The 20,300-nt window shown below is 40.0% G+C and overlaps 1 protein-coding gene across 2 annotated transcripts; it reads left to right on the top strand.

Moving 5' to 3' along the window:
* Positions 1-471: 471 nt before the first annotated feature.
* On the top strand, positions 472-14,631 carry acss2l (acyl-CoA synthetase short chain family member 2 like). Of its 2 annotated transcripts, XM_086273356.1 has the most exons (18): positions 472-763; positions 916-1,111; positions 2,660-2,751; positions 2,911-3,014; positions 5,057-5,129; positions 5,759-5,834; positions 6,736-6,820; positions 7,116-7,253; positions 7,816-7,986; positions 8,081-8,214; positions 9,674-9,806; positions 10,671-10,727; positions 11,005-11,085; positions 11,464-11,572; positions 11,725-11,793; positions 11,948-12,124; positions 13,943-14,017; positions 14,100-14,631. In XM_086273356.1, exons 1-18 carry the CDS (start codon positions 640-642, stop codon positions 14,225-14,227), a joined length of 2,022 nt encoding a protein of 673 aa, XP_086129482.1. In that variant the 5' UTR covers positions 472-639; the 3' UTR covers positions 14,228-14,631. The 2 variants fall into 2 exon arrangements, with proteins under 2 accessions (XP_086129482.1, XP_086129483.1); XM_086273357.1 differs by lacking the exons at positions 472-763; positions 916-1,111; positions 2,660-2,751; positions 2,911-3,014 and adding an exon at positions 4,037-4,850.
* The last annotated feature ends 5,669 nt before the right edge of the window (positions 14,632-20,300 follow it).

Raw genomic sequence — 20,300 nt, 5'->3', positions numbered from 1 at the left:
TGTTTGCAATGTCAGAGGATTAAAGCAACCGTAGGGTGGAAGCAGGGGTTTTACAGTGAGCTTTCCCATAAGCAATTTATGTTTTAAAAGACTAAGTTTTATTAAATGTTAGTGTTAAAAGGATTCAGGAGCTGTCTCTCACAGCAGACATGCATTGGGGATTGGGCAGGGTTTGTTTACTCTGAAAGTGAATAATTGTTGCATACCTCTCTATTATTATTATTTTCTTCTTTTCACCAACATCACCCATCAGCCTCCTCCCTTCAAAAAAATGTTTGCCTGAATCCGCAGCATTTATCCTGCTGGGGGTAGACGCCTCCTTGTCCTCCTCCACCACCCACTTGCTTAGAAACATAATGTGATCAGCAGGCCAGGGATGGCTCATCCAATGAAAAAGTGGGAGTGCTGCACTCCATGAGCTGATTGGCTGCCCTGACTCTAAGCAGACTGAGCCAGAGCCTGCAGATCAGGGATTAGGGGTGGGTCTTTCTGCATGCTGAATTGTGTTGGTTCAGTACAGGCCTTGTAGTGTTCTTACCTCACCCAGGAGGATTCAGACAGACCAGCAGGGACTCAGATTATACCATTTTCTGACTCACTCTCCAATGATATAGGCCTGTCTGCATCTGTACTTCCAAAATGGTTGTTCCTGAGTCTCAGGACAAAATGTACTACCCTCTTAATGACCTGCAGAAGGATGCTCATGTGCCTGACTTTAACTCATATCTGGCATTGTACCAAAAGTCTCTGGAGAATCCAGAAGGTAGGTCAAACTTGTCTGTATTTTTAGTGCAGCGCTTGCAGCGCTTCCTTGCCGTTCATATCTCTTTGAGCCTGTCTGCATACAGTATCTCTTTGTGCTAATCTGCCTTATCTGCATCCCATAACACTGATAAAAGGTATCGTCTGTTTTAGCTTTCTGGAAAGAGGTTGCTGATGAGTTCTTCTGGAAGAAGCCTGCAACAGCACCGATGCTGCAATACAACTTCGATGTGACGAAAGGGAGCGTTTATGTGAAATACATGGAGGGAGCCAAAACCAACATGTGCTATAATGTCTTGGACAGACATGTGAGGGAGGGGAGCCTTGGTGAAAAGGTTGCCTATTACTGGTAAGCACCAGCATGCCCCCAGAGGAAATAATAGCTATGATGGGAAATGCTGCCTGGAGTTATGCTAAGTATTCCAGTCAAAAACAACTGCTGTGTCCCCTGTGCTGACCCCAGAACACCAAAACAAACCACAGGCAGCGCACATCACTACAGCAGTGCTTCTTCTTCCTGTCAGAAGCAGAAGATAAAAATTTACAGATTTTATACACTATCTGTCCAACAATTTCTTATTGTTTTATAATGCAAAAATCTATTTCTATTTGATTAATCAACTACAAAAAGTCTAACTAGAGCAACTAACTTCACTTGATAGACGAATGTACACACATTACATTTTTAAACTTATTCTAGCTTTAAATTTTAAGTCATTTAAATGATTTGAACCTGCAGTTGCGTGCTGATGACCCCACGTCCTTGTCATATTACAATAAAGCCTCTACTTTATGATGTTTTACTATTATATTATGACAGTTATTATTTGCTCTGTCAGCTGTTTAAGCTTAGCAAGCAGGAAGGTTGTTCTGCACGCTCAGCAATGTAAGGGTTCAGTGGAACTTGGCATACTGGAAATCACCTGTAGGAGAGCATTAATGCTATTTACACTCAAACAAAGCACTTGTATGATATACCTGCTCACGTGTTTGCCGTGACTATTTTAGTACACTCTGTAAGGAAACTATAACTATCAGCTGTGGTGACAAGTTATCAATTTCCACATGGTTTGTTTTGAGCAACAGTTGATCACTCATGTGACTTTAGCTCACGCTTTGTCCAAGTATAATTTGAACAACTGTCTAAACTGGTAGAAGAATGCAAAAAAATTTTTTTTTTTTTTTTTTTTTTTAAATAGAACAGCAAAAATGCTGCAAAGAGTGCCATTTCAACAAAAATCTGGGGCCGTGAAAGAAGTTTAAGTGACAAATCAAAAATAAACACATCTGAAAAGTAATCTGCTTCTATAGTATTTGTATAGATTGGTATAGATTAAATATGGGAAATTTTGATTATCTCATATTTTGGCAAGTGGAGTCATATAAATGTTGGAATTAAAGAGGTCTCATGATCGACCCCTGCGGAACGCCATGTCTGAATTTGGTTTGCTCTGCTGTACATTTTCCCAAAAATAAATAAAGACTTTGACAACATATATGCAGGCTATTTCACATAGAGCTGAGTTACAACATTTGCTATCACATCTTGAAGTCATTTCTCAGTTGCAGAATTTCATCTGTGCAGTCATTTATTTCATCATTCCCATTTGGCTTGGTACCATGCTTTCTGCTGCCCCTTCAAGTGTGCCAAATTGTTTTCCAAATAACTATCCTGACAAACATCCAAGCCTAATATAGACTTAGCAAAAACAGGAACAGGTTATCTCTACTGTGAACTCAAAGAACTCACCGGACAACACTGTTGGGGAAAGTGGGAAAGTACTTTTGTGTGCAATTGTTTACCAAAACAGACGAAGAGACCTCTGTAGAATCACAGACAGGTTTTGTAATACATTTATACATTTGAAAGTTTCTCTCTTGTGTGCTGTCTTATCAGGGAGGGAAACTCACCTGATCATCAAATGGCCATCACCTACAGCCAGCTGCTGAGCCATGTCTGCCGCTGTGCTAACGTGCTGAAGCAAATGGGTGAGAACCTGAGCTTATGGTCATGTCCACGATTAGTCCATAATTATTTAGTCCATGATTATAATACATAAGTATAGCTTTACAGATTTTGCTGACAAACTTAGTTTCAGAGATAGAGTGGCAGTAACTTGTTTTATATGTATATATATTTTTATTAAGGTGTGAAAAAGGGAGACAGAGTGTCTATCTACCTACCGATGATCCCAGAGCTTGTGTACACAATGCTGGCCTGTGCCAGGATAGGTGCTGTTCACTCTATTGTGGTAAGTACTATTATGACTATGCACCATATGCAACAATTTTACAAAACTGAAAAGTCTTTTTTTCCTGTCCAGCATTCTCTAATATCATATGTGCCATCTGCATGGTGCATTTTTGCAGACTGTCAGAAAGTAGGCTGCTGGTTCTTGCTGCTCTGATTTCCACAAGAAAACATTGTCTGAACCCGAGCTGTTGCTTCTGTTAGTGCAGACTGCCCTGCTCCAGTAGTTTATCAGCTGTCTTCTACATGAACACAGCACCAGCAGCACCTGCACTTAGTATATAGGTCAGACAGTTGCTGGCTGTTTCCAGTTTGAGAAGGCACTAGAGTCACTGCAATTCTGCAAGCAAGCCAACACTCTTTTAGATATTTAACCTTGCTCTTCCATGCAAAGGTTAGTAGCTCTGCTTAAAATAACTCTAGAATGTGAGTCCAAAGTGGGCGCTTTTTATAACTCGCAAAGGCTGGCAGAGTTAGATATAAGTGACCTTGTCTTTGCTTAGTCATTGTTGTATATCGTCCAACTCTCAGTTTTGATCTGATTAATTTACTTTCGACAGGAACAACACTTGGCATGGCAACATAACAATCTTTGGGACAGCGCCAGCCTTTTAGATTATCCCGTGACTGCTAATATTAATCATGAATGAGCAAAAAGGATTGGTCCATGGAAACTTGCAGGAGAGCCAATGCCAATCATGCAGTGACATTTTGCTGAGTCCAGAATCCTTAGTGACCTGATTCATAATGCTTCATCAACACTGAAACTTTATGCTCTGTGAACCATTAACCTTGTCCAGATATCCAGACCTCCTGTCTGGATTCTATGTGAATGACAGTCATAGAAAAGAGCAGTTAATGTCTGTCTGCTTTGTTATGTAAAATTCAACAAGGTTTCTAAATCTGTAAATGATGATGAGAAGGAGCAGCATGCTCCATCACGGTGTAATATCAGAGACATAACAGCTTAGTTTAGGATTTTAGAAGGCTCCACACTTCTTACAACTTCCAGCCTTTAAAAAAAAAAGGAATATGTTGGCTCAGTACTCAGCAACATCTGCTAGTCTGGCTCAAGGGTTCTGACTCAGTTTTAAATTTCTAAATGATGTTTCCTAATAATTGTGATTTATTTCTCATGTTAGTTAAAATAACTTACACACACTAAATAAAAAGCATTTAAAGCTGCTATATTGAAACAAGTTGCAAAAAAAACTCTCTCAGCAGCCATCCTTTGCTACCTAGTCAGTCCCAAACAGGCAACATACACAGTTATTGAGTAGCTGATAGGCATCAAAGTGGAGAATTTGGCAGATCAAGAGCCAGTTATTTCCCTCAAGATCTGGTACAGCTGAAACACGACGCTACAGTCAGTGTGAATGAATTGCTACAAACACAGCTCCAAATATACATTAAATGTTGCTCTATGTTGGTTGGATGATTTTGTGTAAAAACCTTATTTACACCTGCCGCAAGTGCCTTAAAATGTAGTTATTTAGCCAGTTCTTCATTAAGATTATCAAAACAACTTTATTTGGAGGTAAAACCAGGAATTCTTCTTCGTTTGGTCTCCATTTAGGGGTTGCCAAAGTGGATCATCTGCCTCCATGTTTTCTCTCACTACACCCATGGCCTTCTTCTTTGATCTTCCTCTTTTCTTAATGCCTGGTAGCTTCATCTTCAGCATCCTTTTTATCCAATATATCCTCTATCCCTCATGTGTTTTTGTCAATGCTGCCATCTTCTTTTACTCTGTAACAACTCATCCCGTCTCCATCCTGCCTGCACTCTTTTCTTCACCTCCATCGTGCTTCGGATGATCCGATTCAAAGCAGCCCAGGTATATAAACTCATCCAGCTTTACTGCATCTACTCCTGGCTTCTTCACCTCCTCCTCTCCAGTTGCTCTTTCACCTGGTCCCTATTCTCACTAGAGAAAAAAAAACAAGAATTCAAAAGTGCTTTCTTTAAAAAAATCGTGCAAATGCTCCTGAAATGATTGTTTCTGTTATCTAACGTCCTCTGTTTTTCTCTTTGCTTGTTCAGTTTGCAGGTTTCTCCTGTGAGTCTCTGTGTGAAAGGATTGTGGATGCCCAGAGTAGTGTACTGGTGACAGCAGGTAGGTCTTCAGGCAGCCAAGTGTTTGTCCTGTCCCTGCGTTTCCCAAGGTGTGGCAGAAGGATAAACTGTACATTTTATCCATTTGCACACATCAGATTACGATGTAGCTGACTAGTAAGCACTGTTACCACTCTGCAAGACAATCTTAAGTTTACGTCTTTGCAGGGCCTTTCTGTTTGAGTTTTCTCTGTGAGCTCTGATGTGTCAAACAGAACATGTTAGGTTAATGCTGCCCAAGTTAATCCAAGATATTCCTGCAAAAGAAGCTCTTGATGTTAAGAGTTTCACTATCTGGTTATATGAAGATATACAAAGGAACAAACATAGCTTTGTTTTTCGTTTTAAAAATAGGACTCAGCACAAAATTAAAAATGATCAAAAACAAAAACCACCAATCTCTATTCTAAACACTGATTAACTGTGCTTGATGTGTACATTGTTCTTTTGTGGTCCTCACTCATTCAGTAGCTCCTAATGTGTCTGTTTAAAACATGTGTGCCAAATGGCAGCACCACAATGAGATGTTTTGTTTTGCCAGAAGCTGCAAAGATGATTCCCTGCTGTTTACTTTTACTTCTTCATCATAGCTCTCTGCCTCTACCTGTTCCTCCCTCTGTCTCCTGTCAGATGGTGTTTACAGAGGAGAGAAACTGATCAACCTGAAGCAGATTGCAACCGAGGCTCTGGAGAAGTGCCGGGAAAGGTAGCTCCTGCTTACAAAGCCTACACTTTCCCAGATTTCAGTAACCACCCTTATTTACACTGGCTGCAGCTGGTAATGGAAGTCAGCCCCTGGAATATGAGTCATTGCACACACAGACGCACACACACAGAGCAGTCAGCTGATATCAGAGATGTTAAAGAATAATACAGCAAGACTTTTACATTAACGAGGTTGCCGGGCAACATGGAGCACCTTTATCAGGGAAGCCCAAGCTGCTCATCTGCTATAGCAACATGACTACGAGGAATGTTAGCTGAGAAGCAAAGCATGCTGGGAAGGATTATGGGAGTATCTGGGGTACAGATGTGGTTAGAGGTAACTTTGAGGCCATATGTGAAAAAAATCATTTTATGTCAAATTTTCATACCAACCCTAACCCCTGTTATAATTACCATCAAATCACAGTATTTACTTTATTTACTTAAATTACTGTTATGGTGATACTAATACAGAGTTGAGAAACATGAGAAAAAAACATAAAGCTCAGGAACGTTTACGTGTATGTGGGTCCCCCATCTATGGATCCCCTGAAATTATATAATGTATGCTTTTTAATCTTGTGCACAAAGTATACATACAAGATTTGTGCTGTTCACAGTGACCTAATATAGGAAAGAACTGTGTTAAGTCTACAAGGAGCAAACAGCAGTAATCACTTCCAAAAAGAAACTTTTTTTGGATAAATAACTTGTGGACACATGACAAAATATTTCATCTCATGGGACTTCAGGCGCTCGACCTACAAGAACCAAGATGTGACCCCAATCCAGTATTTGCAAATCCTTGGAAAGCAGAGCAGCATGCATGCACTCAGTATCCATTAGGCAAAGACTTTATGCTTTTACTACCTTTCACTGCTTTTCTTTTTTTTCTCTTTTAGAGGGTCAGCTAGTGTCACCAAATGCCTCGTCATCAAGCACCATGCACTGAAGACAAAAAGTGGAGGTGCATGCAACAAACTACAGGTTCGTCAGCTCGAAAAATGAACACACAGTGACAAACACATATTTGTCACATTGTAAAACGATTCTATATACATATTTATGTCTTTATTTGAATAACTACAAGGGGAAAAATATATTTCAGAACCAAAAAAATGGTTCTGTCATATTTTTCCAAATATTTAGCCTTTAGCTCTTCAGGGCATTCTAAATTAGAGTTGAAATTGGCATGTTGCACTCCTGCTGGTGTGCTTGGCAAGCAGCTGTAATGATCCGGTTTATGAGTTTGATTTGTTCCCTCCTGTTGTGGTGCATTCAGACCCCCTGGGACTCACAGTGTGATGTTTGGTGGGATGAGGCCATGAGGGACTCCTCTGAGGAGTGTGAGCCCGAGTGGCTGGATGCAGAGGACCCGCTCTTTATCCTCTACACCAGCGGCTCCACCGGCAAACCCAAGGTGAGGCAGACGTTCACATGCAGGCGAGTTTTTTTCCACAAACACAGCAAGAGGCATGAGGGAAATCTTATCATTTACACAAATCGCAGCATCTATTTATTACAATGATAAGCCTATAATGACTTTAACCGGGCCAGCGTTTACATAATCTGCCATGAAATAGTGAGAATTAATGGTTTTCTGTTGCTGAGAGGCACAAATGTAATCCTTGAAAGTTATCTGCAAGCTCCACTGTTGTATTTGTGTATTCTATTTGTGTGTGTGCGTGTGTGCGTTGTTATAGAAAACACAGAATTTATGGATTTTTCTTTTACACAGACATGTTTCTTTCACTCAAGACATAAACTTTTACTTTAAAATGTTATGGTTTACCTTATGGGCACTTGTTTTTTATTCCAAACAGGAATTCGCTTTCCCACTATGAGAGCGTGTAAACAGAACTTGACTAATATGCACACAGAAACACACCTCCATACACATCTCCTCTGCCAGCATTAACAGATCCCTTATTTTTGCTGTCTTCTGTCTCCTTGTTGACCTATTTTTTGCTCACTTGAAACAGGGTGTTCTCCACACTGTTGCTGGATATCTGCTCTACACGTCGATGACCTTCAAGTACGTTTTTGATCATCACCACGATGATGTGTACTGGTGTACAGCCGACATTGGCTGGATCACCGGACACTCCTACATCACCTATGGTCCACTTGCAAACGGTGCTACGAGCGTCCTAGTGAGTCAAATCAGCAAGGTGTCACATGTATAGAACATTAAACAAAAAATGGAAAACCAAACCTCCGTGTGCATGTGTCTGCATGTTTTTGCAGTTTGAAGGTATCCCTGTTCACCCCCATGTTGGCCGGTTCTGGGAAGTAATTGAGAAGTACAAAGTGACCAAGTTTTATACAGCTCCTACAGCCATCCGCCTGCTGATGAAGTATGGACGAGAGCCACTACAGAAGTATGTGGACACATCATCTGCTGCAATAAATAAATAATTACAAACAGCATTAGCTCCAAGATATTTTGGCTTTAAGGTCGCAGTTTTACTGGGGAAGTGGTGCAGTTGATGTGGTGCCTCTCTTGATTTGGAAAGACCTCCGTCAACTTGTTCACTTCTTATATAACAATTTGGTTAGTGTGTTTTCAGATTTAGAGCTATGACCCAATATGGGAACAATTGAAACCTCTTCTTATAAACTACAGGATAAAAACAGAAGACACTGAGTGTTTAAATAGATTTTTCTTTCTCTGAACAAAGAGACAAACAACAAACAAATGGTTTATTTTAACGAAATATTTTAACTAAGCAAATCTAACTTGAGTAGTATGACAAAAACTTTAAGGGCTTTAATCTGACTATTGATAGACTGTCATATTTGTACTAAGTTAAAGCTAAGTTTAACATCTTAGCCAAGTACTTATTGTAAGCATTGGCAACAAAAGACCTCTTTCAGATTATTAATTTATCATATTATTAATATTAACTATGTGATACTTTCAGCTGCTGCCTTGTCACAAAGAGTTCCCACAATAGGTACCACCACATTTAATTTGGCAATTTTATTCCTGATGCCCACAAGTGGAATCCCACTAGCGACCTTTTGCTTGCTAAGCTAATGCCTTAACTACTACTCTATTAGCCAAGCATTAGTATGAGCACATTTTTAATATTTACTAAGTAGTGATAAAATAAAGGCTTAATTTATTTTGTTTAGTGAGAGTTAACATATGTACTAATATTTGAAATCGTGTTTGTTAATATACTATGTTTACATTAATAAGGATTAATGTCTATGCTAGCTTTGCAGCCAGTTAGCATAGCTTAGGAGTTGCTTTCAGTCTTTGTGTGAAGCTAAGCTAACCTTCTAGTTACTGGAGCTGCATATTTGAGTATAGAAGGGAGGGTCAATCCTCTCATCTAGCTCTCAGCACTAATAAGAATATTTTTCAAAATTAATAATTAATCGGAACACAGTGTTGGCACAGTAGCGACAAAAAGAAATATTCCAAATCACTAATTACAAGTTTGGTAGAACTGTAGATAGAAAATATTTAGCATAATCAAATAATAGTCTATTTGTCAAGAGAATTTAAAATAATCTTACTTAGACAAACATTCTCAACAATACATGCAAAAAATGAGTCATTATAGACAATTATGAAAAATTAAAATTATCAGCTATGAAAGCTTAAAAATGCAAAGTCTCACCGAAGTCAGATTTTAATTCACTATTTAAACAGAGCACAGTATCAACATTATGGTAAGGCTAAAACAACATAGAGCACTGAAGTTGTAGTTTGAAGGTGAGATTGTTTCCTTCTTTGTTGTCAGTAAGGAAGTTTAGACTTTGAACTACAAAGAGCATGATAAATACCACTCAATGACGTGATCTAAGGGAAATCTTTTGATTTGTCAGGTATGACCTCTCCAGCCTTAGAATTCTGGGTACTGTGGGTGAACCCATCAACCCAGAGGCGTGGCAGTGGTACTATGAAGTGGTTGGTCAAAGCAGATGTCCCATCGTTGATACCTTCTGGCAAACAGAAACGGTAAGAAACAAGAAACTGACTACAGAGGTGTTATTAGGAAGTCGTACTCAGGCGTATCGCTTCAGAAGAACTGCAGGGTCTGAAACAACTTTTGTATGATGAGCTGGGATAGCTCTTCTCAGGATGTGTAGGTGTTTAGATTCTAAGATGATGCTAGGTATGCGTCAATAGGGATAAAACGATAAAAATATATAGTACCTCAATGCGGGATTTTCCCAAACCAGTCACATATTCTTCCTGTTAAATGGGATTTTTTCCTTTCCACTGTCGCCAAGTGCTTACTTGTAGCAGATCATTTGAATGTTGGGGTTTTCCTTTATATCACAGTAAGGTCTTTACGTTACAATATAAAGCACCTTGAGGTGACTGCTGTTGTGGTTTGCTGCTATATAAATAAAATTGAATAAAATATTTGGAAACGAACATGGAAGTAACATAAGAGAAAAACACTGCTCCCACAATATTGAAATACAACAGTTAAACTACACTATATAAAGTCTTGTAGTAGTAGAAGAATTAAAGGTATTAATAATTTTAATTGAATTGTAGTGAGCATATGCTAAAACCTTTAAAATGCCCAATAGGAAAGTAGTCCTTTTGGTAATCAATGACATTTTAAAAAAAGCCATGACTGGGATTGTTTTTTTTTTGCTTGCTTTCTTTTTCATAGGTGGGCAACATGCATCCCAGCCCACCCATAGATACACCACTGATTGATTATATTCTTGATTGATTGATTGATTAATTGATTGATTGATTGATTGGTAATTTATTTCAACATGTGAACAATATACAAGGCATATCAAATGTTTTGCTTTATTACCTCTTTGTTGCTGTGATATTTTATGTTTGTTTTCTCCTTAGGGAGGTCATGTCTTGACTCCTCTACCTGCTGCTACACCGCTGAAACCAGGCTCTGCTGTAAGTGATAACAGTTCTTCCACGCTGACATTTCTAAATCTAAAACATACCTGCATGTGAGGACTGTCATTAGTTCAAGTCGTGCTGGTATGCAAGGGTTTTTCCCTGTGCGCATGAAAATGGCGAGCATGATTTAACAAAAGCAGGGCAGGAAATGCAGCCTGGTTCTCCTTATTATGATCCAGATAATGATCTGGAAGAAACGCTGCAGCTGCAGGGGAGTTATTAAATGAAACAAAACAGTTATCTCACATTAAATCCAAAACTCATATTTCAGACTTTCCCTTTCTTTGGGGTGGAGCCGACCATCCTCAACGAGCACGGAGAGGAGCTGGAAGGTGAAGCTGAGGGTTATCTGGTAAGTTTCAATTCAACACAGCCTCATTTCTCTCTGTCACAGTGATCGTATCGAGCAACAACGAATACATGTGTGGTAAAGAGGAGAGGAAGACGAAAACGATGTTTCACTGTTAATGTTGGCCAATGAACCAGCAGCATGTTTATTATCTGAATGTAATCAAATACTTTTAGATTTTTTACATTTTCATTTACATTCTTCACCTTCTTATGCTTTCTGGAAGTATTTTTCCTGGATGTGACGTTTATTTTATTTAAAAATAGTTTAAATAATTATATAAAAAATTAGAAGAAGTGTATTTTTTTGTCGTTGAACTCTTCAGTGTATGGATGCAAATAAAATTTCAAAATAGCAATGGCAGTAACACCTCTCTTTCAGGTATTTAGGAGGCCGTGGCCTGGAATAATGCGCACTGTGTTCAAGAACCATGAGCGCTTCGAAAATACCTACTTCAAGAAATTCCCAGGCTTTTATGTGACTGGAGATGGTGAGATCCAAGAATCAGCCCTAGCTGGCTATCACTCCCAGGCTGAAGATTACTCAGGATAGAGTTTTAGTTCTCAACATGAACAATTTCTCACTAAAGCACCAAAGTGAACCACGAGACCCCATATAAAGTTTTGTTTTGTCCTCTCTCAGGCTGCAGGCGAGATAAGGACGGCTATTACTGGATCACAGGGAGAATAGACGACATGCTGAATGTGTCAGGTACGGTGCTGTCCCTCAGAACTTATTTTAAGGCTGTTATCTAATTGACATAAATAACTTTAAATATTCTCAGCACATTTTTATTTATTAGCCTCTCCAGGAAATTGTGCTATTCATCTCTGCAATGGCCTTGCATATCTTTTCCCCCCCTCAGGCCACCTGATGAGCACAGCGGAGGTTGAGGCGGCCTTGACGGAGCACGCGGCTGTGGCGGAGGCTGCGGTGGTGAGTCGACCTCACAAGGTGAAGGGAGAGTCCCTCTACTGCTTTGTCACCCTCAAAGACAGCAGGGAGTTCAGTCACACGCTGGTGGATGAGCTCAAGAGACTGGGTGAGACCTTTGATTAGGGTTAAAGTCCACTAAAATTCATGCGTCTTTGTGTATCAGTGGTCTCTTGTTTTGCATTTGATCTAAAATAAAATGTTAAATTAAATACAAATACAACTTCTGCTGGATTCAGTCCTGTGAAAAACTAAGCAGTAACTGTGCAGTAACTTGGCATAATTGTTTTTTGTAAGACTTTATCAATCTCTCGTACCTTTGGGAAGAACCCTGGCCCACTCTTCTTTACAGCGTTGTGTCAGTTCATTGAGGTTTGGATAGGTTTGTTGCCCTCTTATGGTCCCGCCACAGCCTTTCAATCAGGTTTAAGTCTGGACTTTGACCCGATATTTGCACCTTGATTGTTCTCTTTTTCAGCCACTCTGTTGTGGATTTGCTGGTGTGTTTGGACAATTTTAGCCAAGTGTTCAGCTTTTGGACAGATGGCCTGATATACAAAAAGAGTTCTTGGTGGATAAAGAAACTGCAAGGTGCCCAGGTCCTGTGACTGCAAAACCAGCCCAGATCATCTCCACTTGACAGTTCGTGCGAAGTGTTCGTGCTGTGTTTTTTTTGTTTCCCAATGTGGGGTTTGTACACTTTGGACAAACATCTCCACTTTGGTTTCATTTGTCCAAAGAACATTTGTTAAGATGCAACTTTCCTAACATAAGCTGTTCTTTCATGTTCTTTTTGATAGAAGAGGCTTTCTCCCGCTATTCCTCTTAACCAAAGGTATACCTATTCAGTCTTTTTCTAACTGTACAGTCAGAACATTCAACATTTGACATATTAATCGAGGCCTGGACTCTCTGACATGCAGCTCTTTGGGTTTTTTTTGCTAGCCTTGGGGTGAATTTGTTTTATTGAGGTGGTCAATCAGATGGTAATTAAATGCTACTTACCCACTTAATTGCTATGGAAGCAGTAAGGATGTACTCAGTTTTTTGCAGGACTGAAAATTAATACAGCTTAAGAAAACTTGCCCAGTTGTGGGAAAAAAGACATTGTCTGGTCTAATTCTTCTTCTTATTTTTACTTCTTTATCAAGAAAGACCAACAGTAAGGGATACACTTTTGTCAAAAGGTTAAAGTGTCTTTATTATAGTATCTAAATCACTCAGGACATCGAAGTCAACTACATGCTGTAAAATTTCATATTTTTCAAGCATGTTCCATATGTTCTTGAAAAATTAATAACAGTTAAAACAAACTGAAAAACTAAAAAAATACCCTTTGAGGGTATAATACATGGGTTTTCAAATAAGTTTCCCCAACTTTTTTATGCTTCCTGTTTCTGCACCAACAGAACATCGTACTTTAATACTTTTATTATTTGGCTTTGGAATAGCCAAATATGAAAGTTCATTTACAGCCAACTGTTTATGTTACAGGGTAAGTTATTTTATTATATGGTAAATGGCCTGTATTTTTATAGTGCTTTACTTAGTCCTATGGACCCCAAAGCACTTTACACTACATTCAGTCATCCACCCACTGATGGCAAGCTACATTGTAGCCACAGCTGCCCTGGGGCGCACTGACAGAGGCGAGGCTGCCGGACACTGGCGCCACCGGGCCCTCTGACCACCACCAGTAGGCCATGGGTGAGGTGTCTTGCCCAAGGACACAACGACCGAGACTGTCGGAGCCGGGGCTCGAATCGGCTACCTTCCGATTACAAGACGAACTGCCAACTCTTGAGCCACGATCGCCCCACTTGCATGCAATTGAGAAAAAAGCTAAGGAAATGCTCCAAAATAAAAACAGCCTTTTGTTTCTTTTTTGATTGATTTTTTTTTCCTATTTTCTACATTCTCTTCTCAGTGAGAGAAAAAATTGGCCCAATCGCTACACCAGACTTCATCCAGAATGCCCCAGCGCTCCCAAAAACTCGCTCAGGTAACAGTCCAACACCTTTATAAATCGACATCATCTTCCTCTACTTGCCTCCTGTGTAACATCGTGTCCTCATCCACTTCAGGAAAGATCATGAGGCGAATCCTCAGACAGATTGCTCGCAACGACAAGGACCTCGGGGACCTCTCCACCCTGGCTGACCCCAAGGTGGTGGAGGTTCTGTTTAGCCAGAGATATGAAGCTGCAGCCTGAAGAAGAAGAAGAAGAAGAAGAAGACAACAAACTCTCTGGCTTCAAACTATGCTATTGTACAGATGAAGACAATCACAAACTGCTGCTTTTTGGGTGTGAATGATGGGAATGGGATCACAAAGCACAGCACAAAAATACAGCAGACATTAAAATGTTCTGATTTTTTTTTATGTATGAGAGAAAACAAAACATAATTGAAAATGTCAAATTGAATCCCAGATGTGCTTTTTAAACAGATGTATGAATGCGGTTGTGTTGATGGTTTGTGTTTGGGCCAAAATGTCACACGTACTAGTTCCTGTGAAGATGTTGAAGGATGACCTTAATCCTTATTTACGCCTTCTTTTCGACTGATGTATATTTCCAACCTGTGGTACATTTCTATGAATAAAGTGTTTAATCCAGCTGTTGTTTTTGTTCTTTGCCTTTGAGCACAGCAGCTGATCGACGCCCTCAAGTGGCAGGAATCATCCTCTGCATCGGCTGCACTGTGGGTTACTACAACATCCTTTTAACTGCCATGCGGAGGTTTTCTACCTTTTGTCGTCTAACGATGCAAGGAGTGCACACACACGCAGCTTTGATGATGTGATCTGTACGGCGGGGAGCAGCGATTATGGGAGACCAAAGGGAGGAGAGGGCTGTTTTATCTTAAGAGCAGTGGATTCTTTTGAAACTACAAGCATCTGTTGTTCTGAAAAAGACAGAAAAGGCAACTATAATCTGTTCATTAAAAAAAGAGAGAGAGATTAGGCTGCAGCAGGTTTTAGCTCAAAGGGGCCGTTTAATGTTAATGGGTCGTGTAGAGTCAGTGGACACTGGCTTTGTCCCTGCGTGTCTCCTCCACGTCGCACACATGCAGGCATGTGTGAGAGCGTAGGTGGGGAGGACAAGGACAAGAAAAGAGACCCAGCTATGGGCAGTGTTACATCATCACCCCCAGCAGCAGGAGAAGTGGTTACCATGACAACCTCTTCGCCACCATCACCACCACCGCCCCACATCTTCAACTCTCTCCGGCTCACCCTCCTTTTCTTCCCCCTCGTTTGGTCCCATCAGCAGTCTGCAGATGTTTTGTAACCTGACATTTTAGAGGATTAGTAACGCAATCAAGCAATTTCAGATGTATTTTTTTTATGATTTCACAAAAAAGAAAAGAAACAAAATATATCAATAATTCAAATACAGGTTTACAGGTTTACTGTACATTACACCAGTAGTTATTGAGTCCAAATTAGCTGAGTCCAACTTCTCAAAATAACCAGTCAAGTGTGTCATATTTGATAAATGAGTTTTTGTGACTTTTTGAGTTGTCTACATCGTCAGTGACCCCTCTCCCCCTCCCCCTCAAAAAAAGAATGATAAATAAATATAAATAAATTGCATGATACATTTTAAATAAATATATTACAAGATTAAATGAAATTAAAACTCGTATATGCAAATTTCTATTCCATCAGAAGATTCACTAAAGAGTCCATTTAAATAAATAATAATAATAATATTCTGTAAATTATTTCATGGTTCAGGGTTTAAAGGGTTAAGGAACGAACAGCCTGAGGATTTTACCTGGGATAAAACTATGGACGGTGATAGTACTAACCATGATTGGGCCGCACATTATAAAGGTAACGAACACGTGTTGCTTTATTAATAATAATGTGTATTATTACTAATCAATAGTGCAGCACCCAGGGAGCAGTGTGTAGAGACAGTATCTTGCTCAGGGGTACCTCACGGTAGCCGTTCAATGGATTTGAACCCCCAACCTTCCGATCATGGGGCAACCACTTTACCTACTGATCTATCCCAGCCCCTTAGACAGATAGCTGTGCATTTTAGGGGAATAAAGTGTCCTTCTTTTGAGTAAATAAAGTTGTTAAAACAGTATTAACTGCAATGCCGGTGATGCAGGATTTAGCTGTTGGAGTGATGATGGTGATTTGTAACTCGAGCTCAGAATCATACACTAACAGGGGTGTAACATGTCTCTAAATCCCTGATCTGGTTCATACTGAGATTTTTGAGTCATGGTCAACATCAGGAAAAACTCTGACTCTAATGTGACATGACTAAATATATATAATAAATATATAATATATAAAATATATAAAATAAATCAAAAATATATGCATCATTAGATTAAAAAAACATTTTAATAACAAAAAAAAAAAGATTGTGACTGCAATAAGAAAGATTACATTTTATTTAATTCTCCATGGCTTACTGAGGTCTTGTATTATTGCAGCACGCTGTTCTGTTCATAACAAGCTTAGAAAGTCTTTATGTGTATTCTTCATGTGGAAACAATTTGATTTGACCTTCACATATAAAATTCAAATATAACAATCAGGCAGAAGGTAATATCCCGTCCAGCTCTCCACAGCCTCCAAACCAGCAGCACTGAGTGACATACGCAATCTGCGCACACAAAAAACACTCTCAAACGCTGTCATTTAAAATGATTAAATTGCACAAACTGTATCTTTAAAAGGCGAGCTGTCAGTGCTGACAGAGCACTCTGACAAAGCTGTAGTCAGCGTGGCAGCAACAGGCAGAAGCCATCCAGCCTCCAAACAACAGGCAATGAATTATTAATGAGCCGCTCGTCATCCAAATGTTGTGATGTAGGATATCTGCATTGCTCCAAACACCATCTGTCTCTCCATACTAATTATGATTTCTAACCTTCAGAAGCTGTGCATTGTATTATTACACTATTGTATTATTCTTTATGCTACCCCTTCTTATATTTTACCATTATTAGCTTAAAGACACATGGTTTTCACTGCTATGCCGATGACACCCAGCTCTATCTGTCCATGAAGCCAGATAACACACACCAATTAGTTAAACTGCAGGAATGTCTTAAAGACATAAAGACCTGGATGGCCGCTAACTTTCTGCTTCTTAATTCAGATAAAACTGAGGTTATTGTACTCGGCCCTGAAAATCTTAGAAATATGGTATCTAACCAGATTCTTACTCTGGATGGCATTACCTTGGCCTCCAGTAACACTGTGAGGAACCTTGGAGTCATTTTTGACCAGGACATGTCCTTCAAAGCACATATTAAACAAATATGTAAGACTGCTTTCTTCCATTTGCGCAACATCTCTAAAATTTGAATTATCCTGTCTCAGAGTGACGCTGAAAAACTAGTTCATGCATTTATTACTTCCAGGCTGGACTACTGTAATTCATTATTATCAGGATGTCCAAACAACTCGCTGAAAAGCCTTCAGCTAATCCAAAATGCTGCAGCAAGAGTACTGACAGGGACTAGAAAGAGAGAGCATATTTCTCCTGTTTTGGCTTCCCTTCATTGGCTTCCTGTTAAATCCAGAATTGAATTCAAAATCCTGCTCCTCACAGACAAGGTCTTAAATAATCAGGCCCCATCTTATCTTAATGACCTTGTAGTACCATATCACCCTATTAGAGCACTTCGCTCTCGCTCTGCAGGCCTACTTGTTGTTCCTAGAGTATTTAAAAGTAGAATGGGAGGCAGAGCCTTCAGTTTTCAGGCCCCTCTTCTGTGGAACCAGCTTCCAGTTTGGATTCGGGAGACAGACATTATCTCTACTTTCAAGATTAGGCTTAAAACTTTCCTTTTTGCTAAAGCATATAGTTAGGGCTGGACCAGGTGATCCTGAATCCTCCCTTAGTTATGCTGCAATAGACGTAGGCTGCCGGGGGATTCCCATGATGCATTGAGTTTTTCCTTTCCAGTCACCTTTCTCACTCACTATGTATTAACAGACCTCTCTGCATTGAATCATATCTGTTATTAACCTCTGTCTCTCTTCCACAGCATGTCTTTATCCTGTCTTCCTTCTCTCACCCCAACCGGTCACAGCAGATGGCCGCCCCTCCCTGAGCCTGGTTCTGCCGGAGGTTTCTTCCTGTTAAAAGGGAGTTTTTCCTTCCCACTGTCGCCAAAGTGCTTGCTCATAGGGGGTCATATGATTGTTGGGTTTTTCTCTGTATCTATGAAGCGCCTTGAGGCGACTTTTGTTGTGATTTGGCGCTATATAAATAAAATTGAATTGAATTGAATTGAACTGTGTGTGTATGTGTGTTTGTGCCAGTGCCATGAAGAAGACTGGGCACATCCAAAGCAAATTACACAGACAAAGGAAGAATCAAGGAGGCACCAAATGAATGGCCTCTTTTTGTTTTTGCTCCTCAAAAGACGGACAGATGGTCTAACTGAACTTGAAGGCTGTTGGACTTTTTTTTCTTCTCAGTTTGTGTTTGCGAGGAAACTTTGAGATAACTTGATTGGGATCAGCAGCAGTCTTGTGTGACGCGCAGCAGATGCGATATCTGTACGCATGTGAAAAGAGCTGAATGGCATAGAAAAATCAGATAAACTGCTTTCACAGGTTTTATTTGGATGTTGGCTGCCTGTTGTTTGCCGAGATAATCCCACACTGCTTCAGTAATGTTTTGGATTCTTTCCATGACCTATATTATTCCATTGTGTGTTTTTTCCATCCAGGTATACTTTTACTGCATTGGCAGTGTGTATGGAATCACTGTCATGCTAAAAAGTTAAGCCTTTGCCAGTAGGACACTTTTCAGGTGGATCAAAATCTGAACGCTGTCTTCTGGGTTCGAAATTCCACAAATTTGATAAGATCCCCAAAACCACCAACTAAAAGTCAACCGCAAACCACAACGGAGCCTCCACTGTGTTTGACAGGTGGCTGTAGACACTGACTGTTTTACCTCTCTCCTGACCTCCACCGTACATATTATGATGACTTAAAACATTTTGCATACCTCCCCATCCTCAAGGCTTCTTTACAGCTGCCCTTCCACTGAGAGCATTTCCGATTAGGCTTCAGTGAACAATAGATGGATCAACAGTACATGAAGGTACAGGTGCATCTCTCAAGTTTTTCCTCAGTGATGATTTTCAGATACTGTTCATCTGCTAAAGATGTTTTTTTACACTTGTCCAGTTTCCTCAGATTTTTTGAGGACACACTGCACAACATACATAGATTGCTTGTAGGAGAAAAGTAGCCAAAAGTAGCCAACTTTGAAAGACCTACATAACGTCTTTGGATTTAGACAACCCGAAGCTGTTGAAATGTGCCAGTAAAAACATAATATATGTACTGTTTATTTGATGGGACACTAATTTCTCTGTACTTGTTTTTGAAAGCAAAGGAGTCGCCTGCCTCTTAGTATTAGAAGGAATAGAGGATTAAGGCATTTTAGCATGTTTCTGATTAAAGGTTTAAAAGAACAACAAGAGAACGATTGATATTTTATGTTTTAGGAATAATACTTTGTAAACACTTTCACTTTTAGATTATGTTTACGTTTGTAAACATAATGCAGCTGTACTCTTTCACATTTCCTGTAGATGTTTTCTTTGGTGGACATTGTGTTTTTGATTCTGCGCCAGCCTGAGCGCCAGCCCTGCTGCTTCAGTTCAGGGTTCAAACGGTTGTCACACTCCTCCACACAAAGGGTCTGCCTGTTTACTCGTACAATGGTGTGTTTCTTGTGGCGCAAATACCCCCAAAAACTTGACACCCAGCCTCAGCCATGCTGCTTCCCCAGTATGGGCACTACGGGTCTGCGGCTGTAGACGGGAACCTCAGGATGAATAACGATGTAACTGAGGGAGGGAGGAGAAGGGGAGGGCCTTTAAGCAAAGCTCTCGCTCTCCATGAATTCTCCTTGGGGCCAAACCTCTCGCCTGCACCGAGTGTGGGGCTTTTTGTACTGTTGGCATGACAACCTCTCAGCTAATGGCACAGCCAGGCCCATTGTGTCACTCATTGTCTGTTCGAGGCCTTTGCGCACAGCTGCAAGCTTGTGCAATTTAGGGTCCAATTTTTTGACAGATTGCATGCTGAACAACGCAGCGTGGAGCCCTCAGAAAGGTTAATGCTGTCAGCAGGACACATGGAAAATGAAGGTAGTTAAGTAAAAGTGAATAAAACATGTCTTTTTTAAAGATTGTACATGCTGTCTTAAGTTTCTAGAGAGCATTTCATTTTATTGTTAACAGGTTTAAAATGTGAACAAAGACAGGGAGTTGCTTAACACT

The sequence above is a fragment of the Aulonocara sp. 'chitande type north' Nkhata Bay genome, linkage group LG18 (assembly GCF_057382095.1).
Source record: "Aulonocara sp. 'chitande type north' Nkhata Bay isolate Kocher_YH1m ecotype deep benthic linkage group LG18, A_spYH_male_GT1.1, whole genome shotgun sequence".
In the NCBI taxonomy this organism is placed as follows: Eukaryota; Metazoa; Chordata; class Actinopteri; order Cichliformes; family Cichlidae; genus Aulonocara; species Aulonocara sp. 'chitande type north' Nkhata Bay.
This window is presented reverse-complemented; position numbering and strand designations above follow the sequence as displayed.

Bases quoted from the DNA above. Each gene is read 5' to 3' on its own strand.
- acss2l (XM_086273356.1), top strand. From the start codon at position 640: ATGGTTGTTCCTGAGTCTCAGGACAAAATGTACTACCCTCTTAATGAC. The intron at 10,728-11,004 runs GTAAGTGATAAC...CTCATATTTCAG, and splicing joins CGCTGAAACCAGGCTCTGCT to ACTTTCCCTTTCTTTGGGGT. The intron at 11,794-11,947 runs GTACGGTGCTGT...TCCCCCCCTCAG, and splicing joins CGACATGCTGAATGTGTCAG to GCCACCTGATGAGCACAGCG.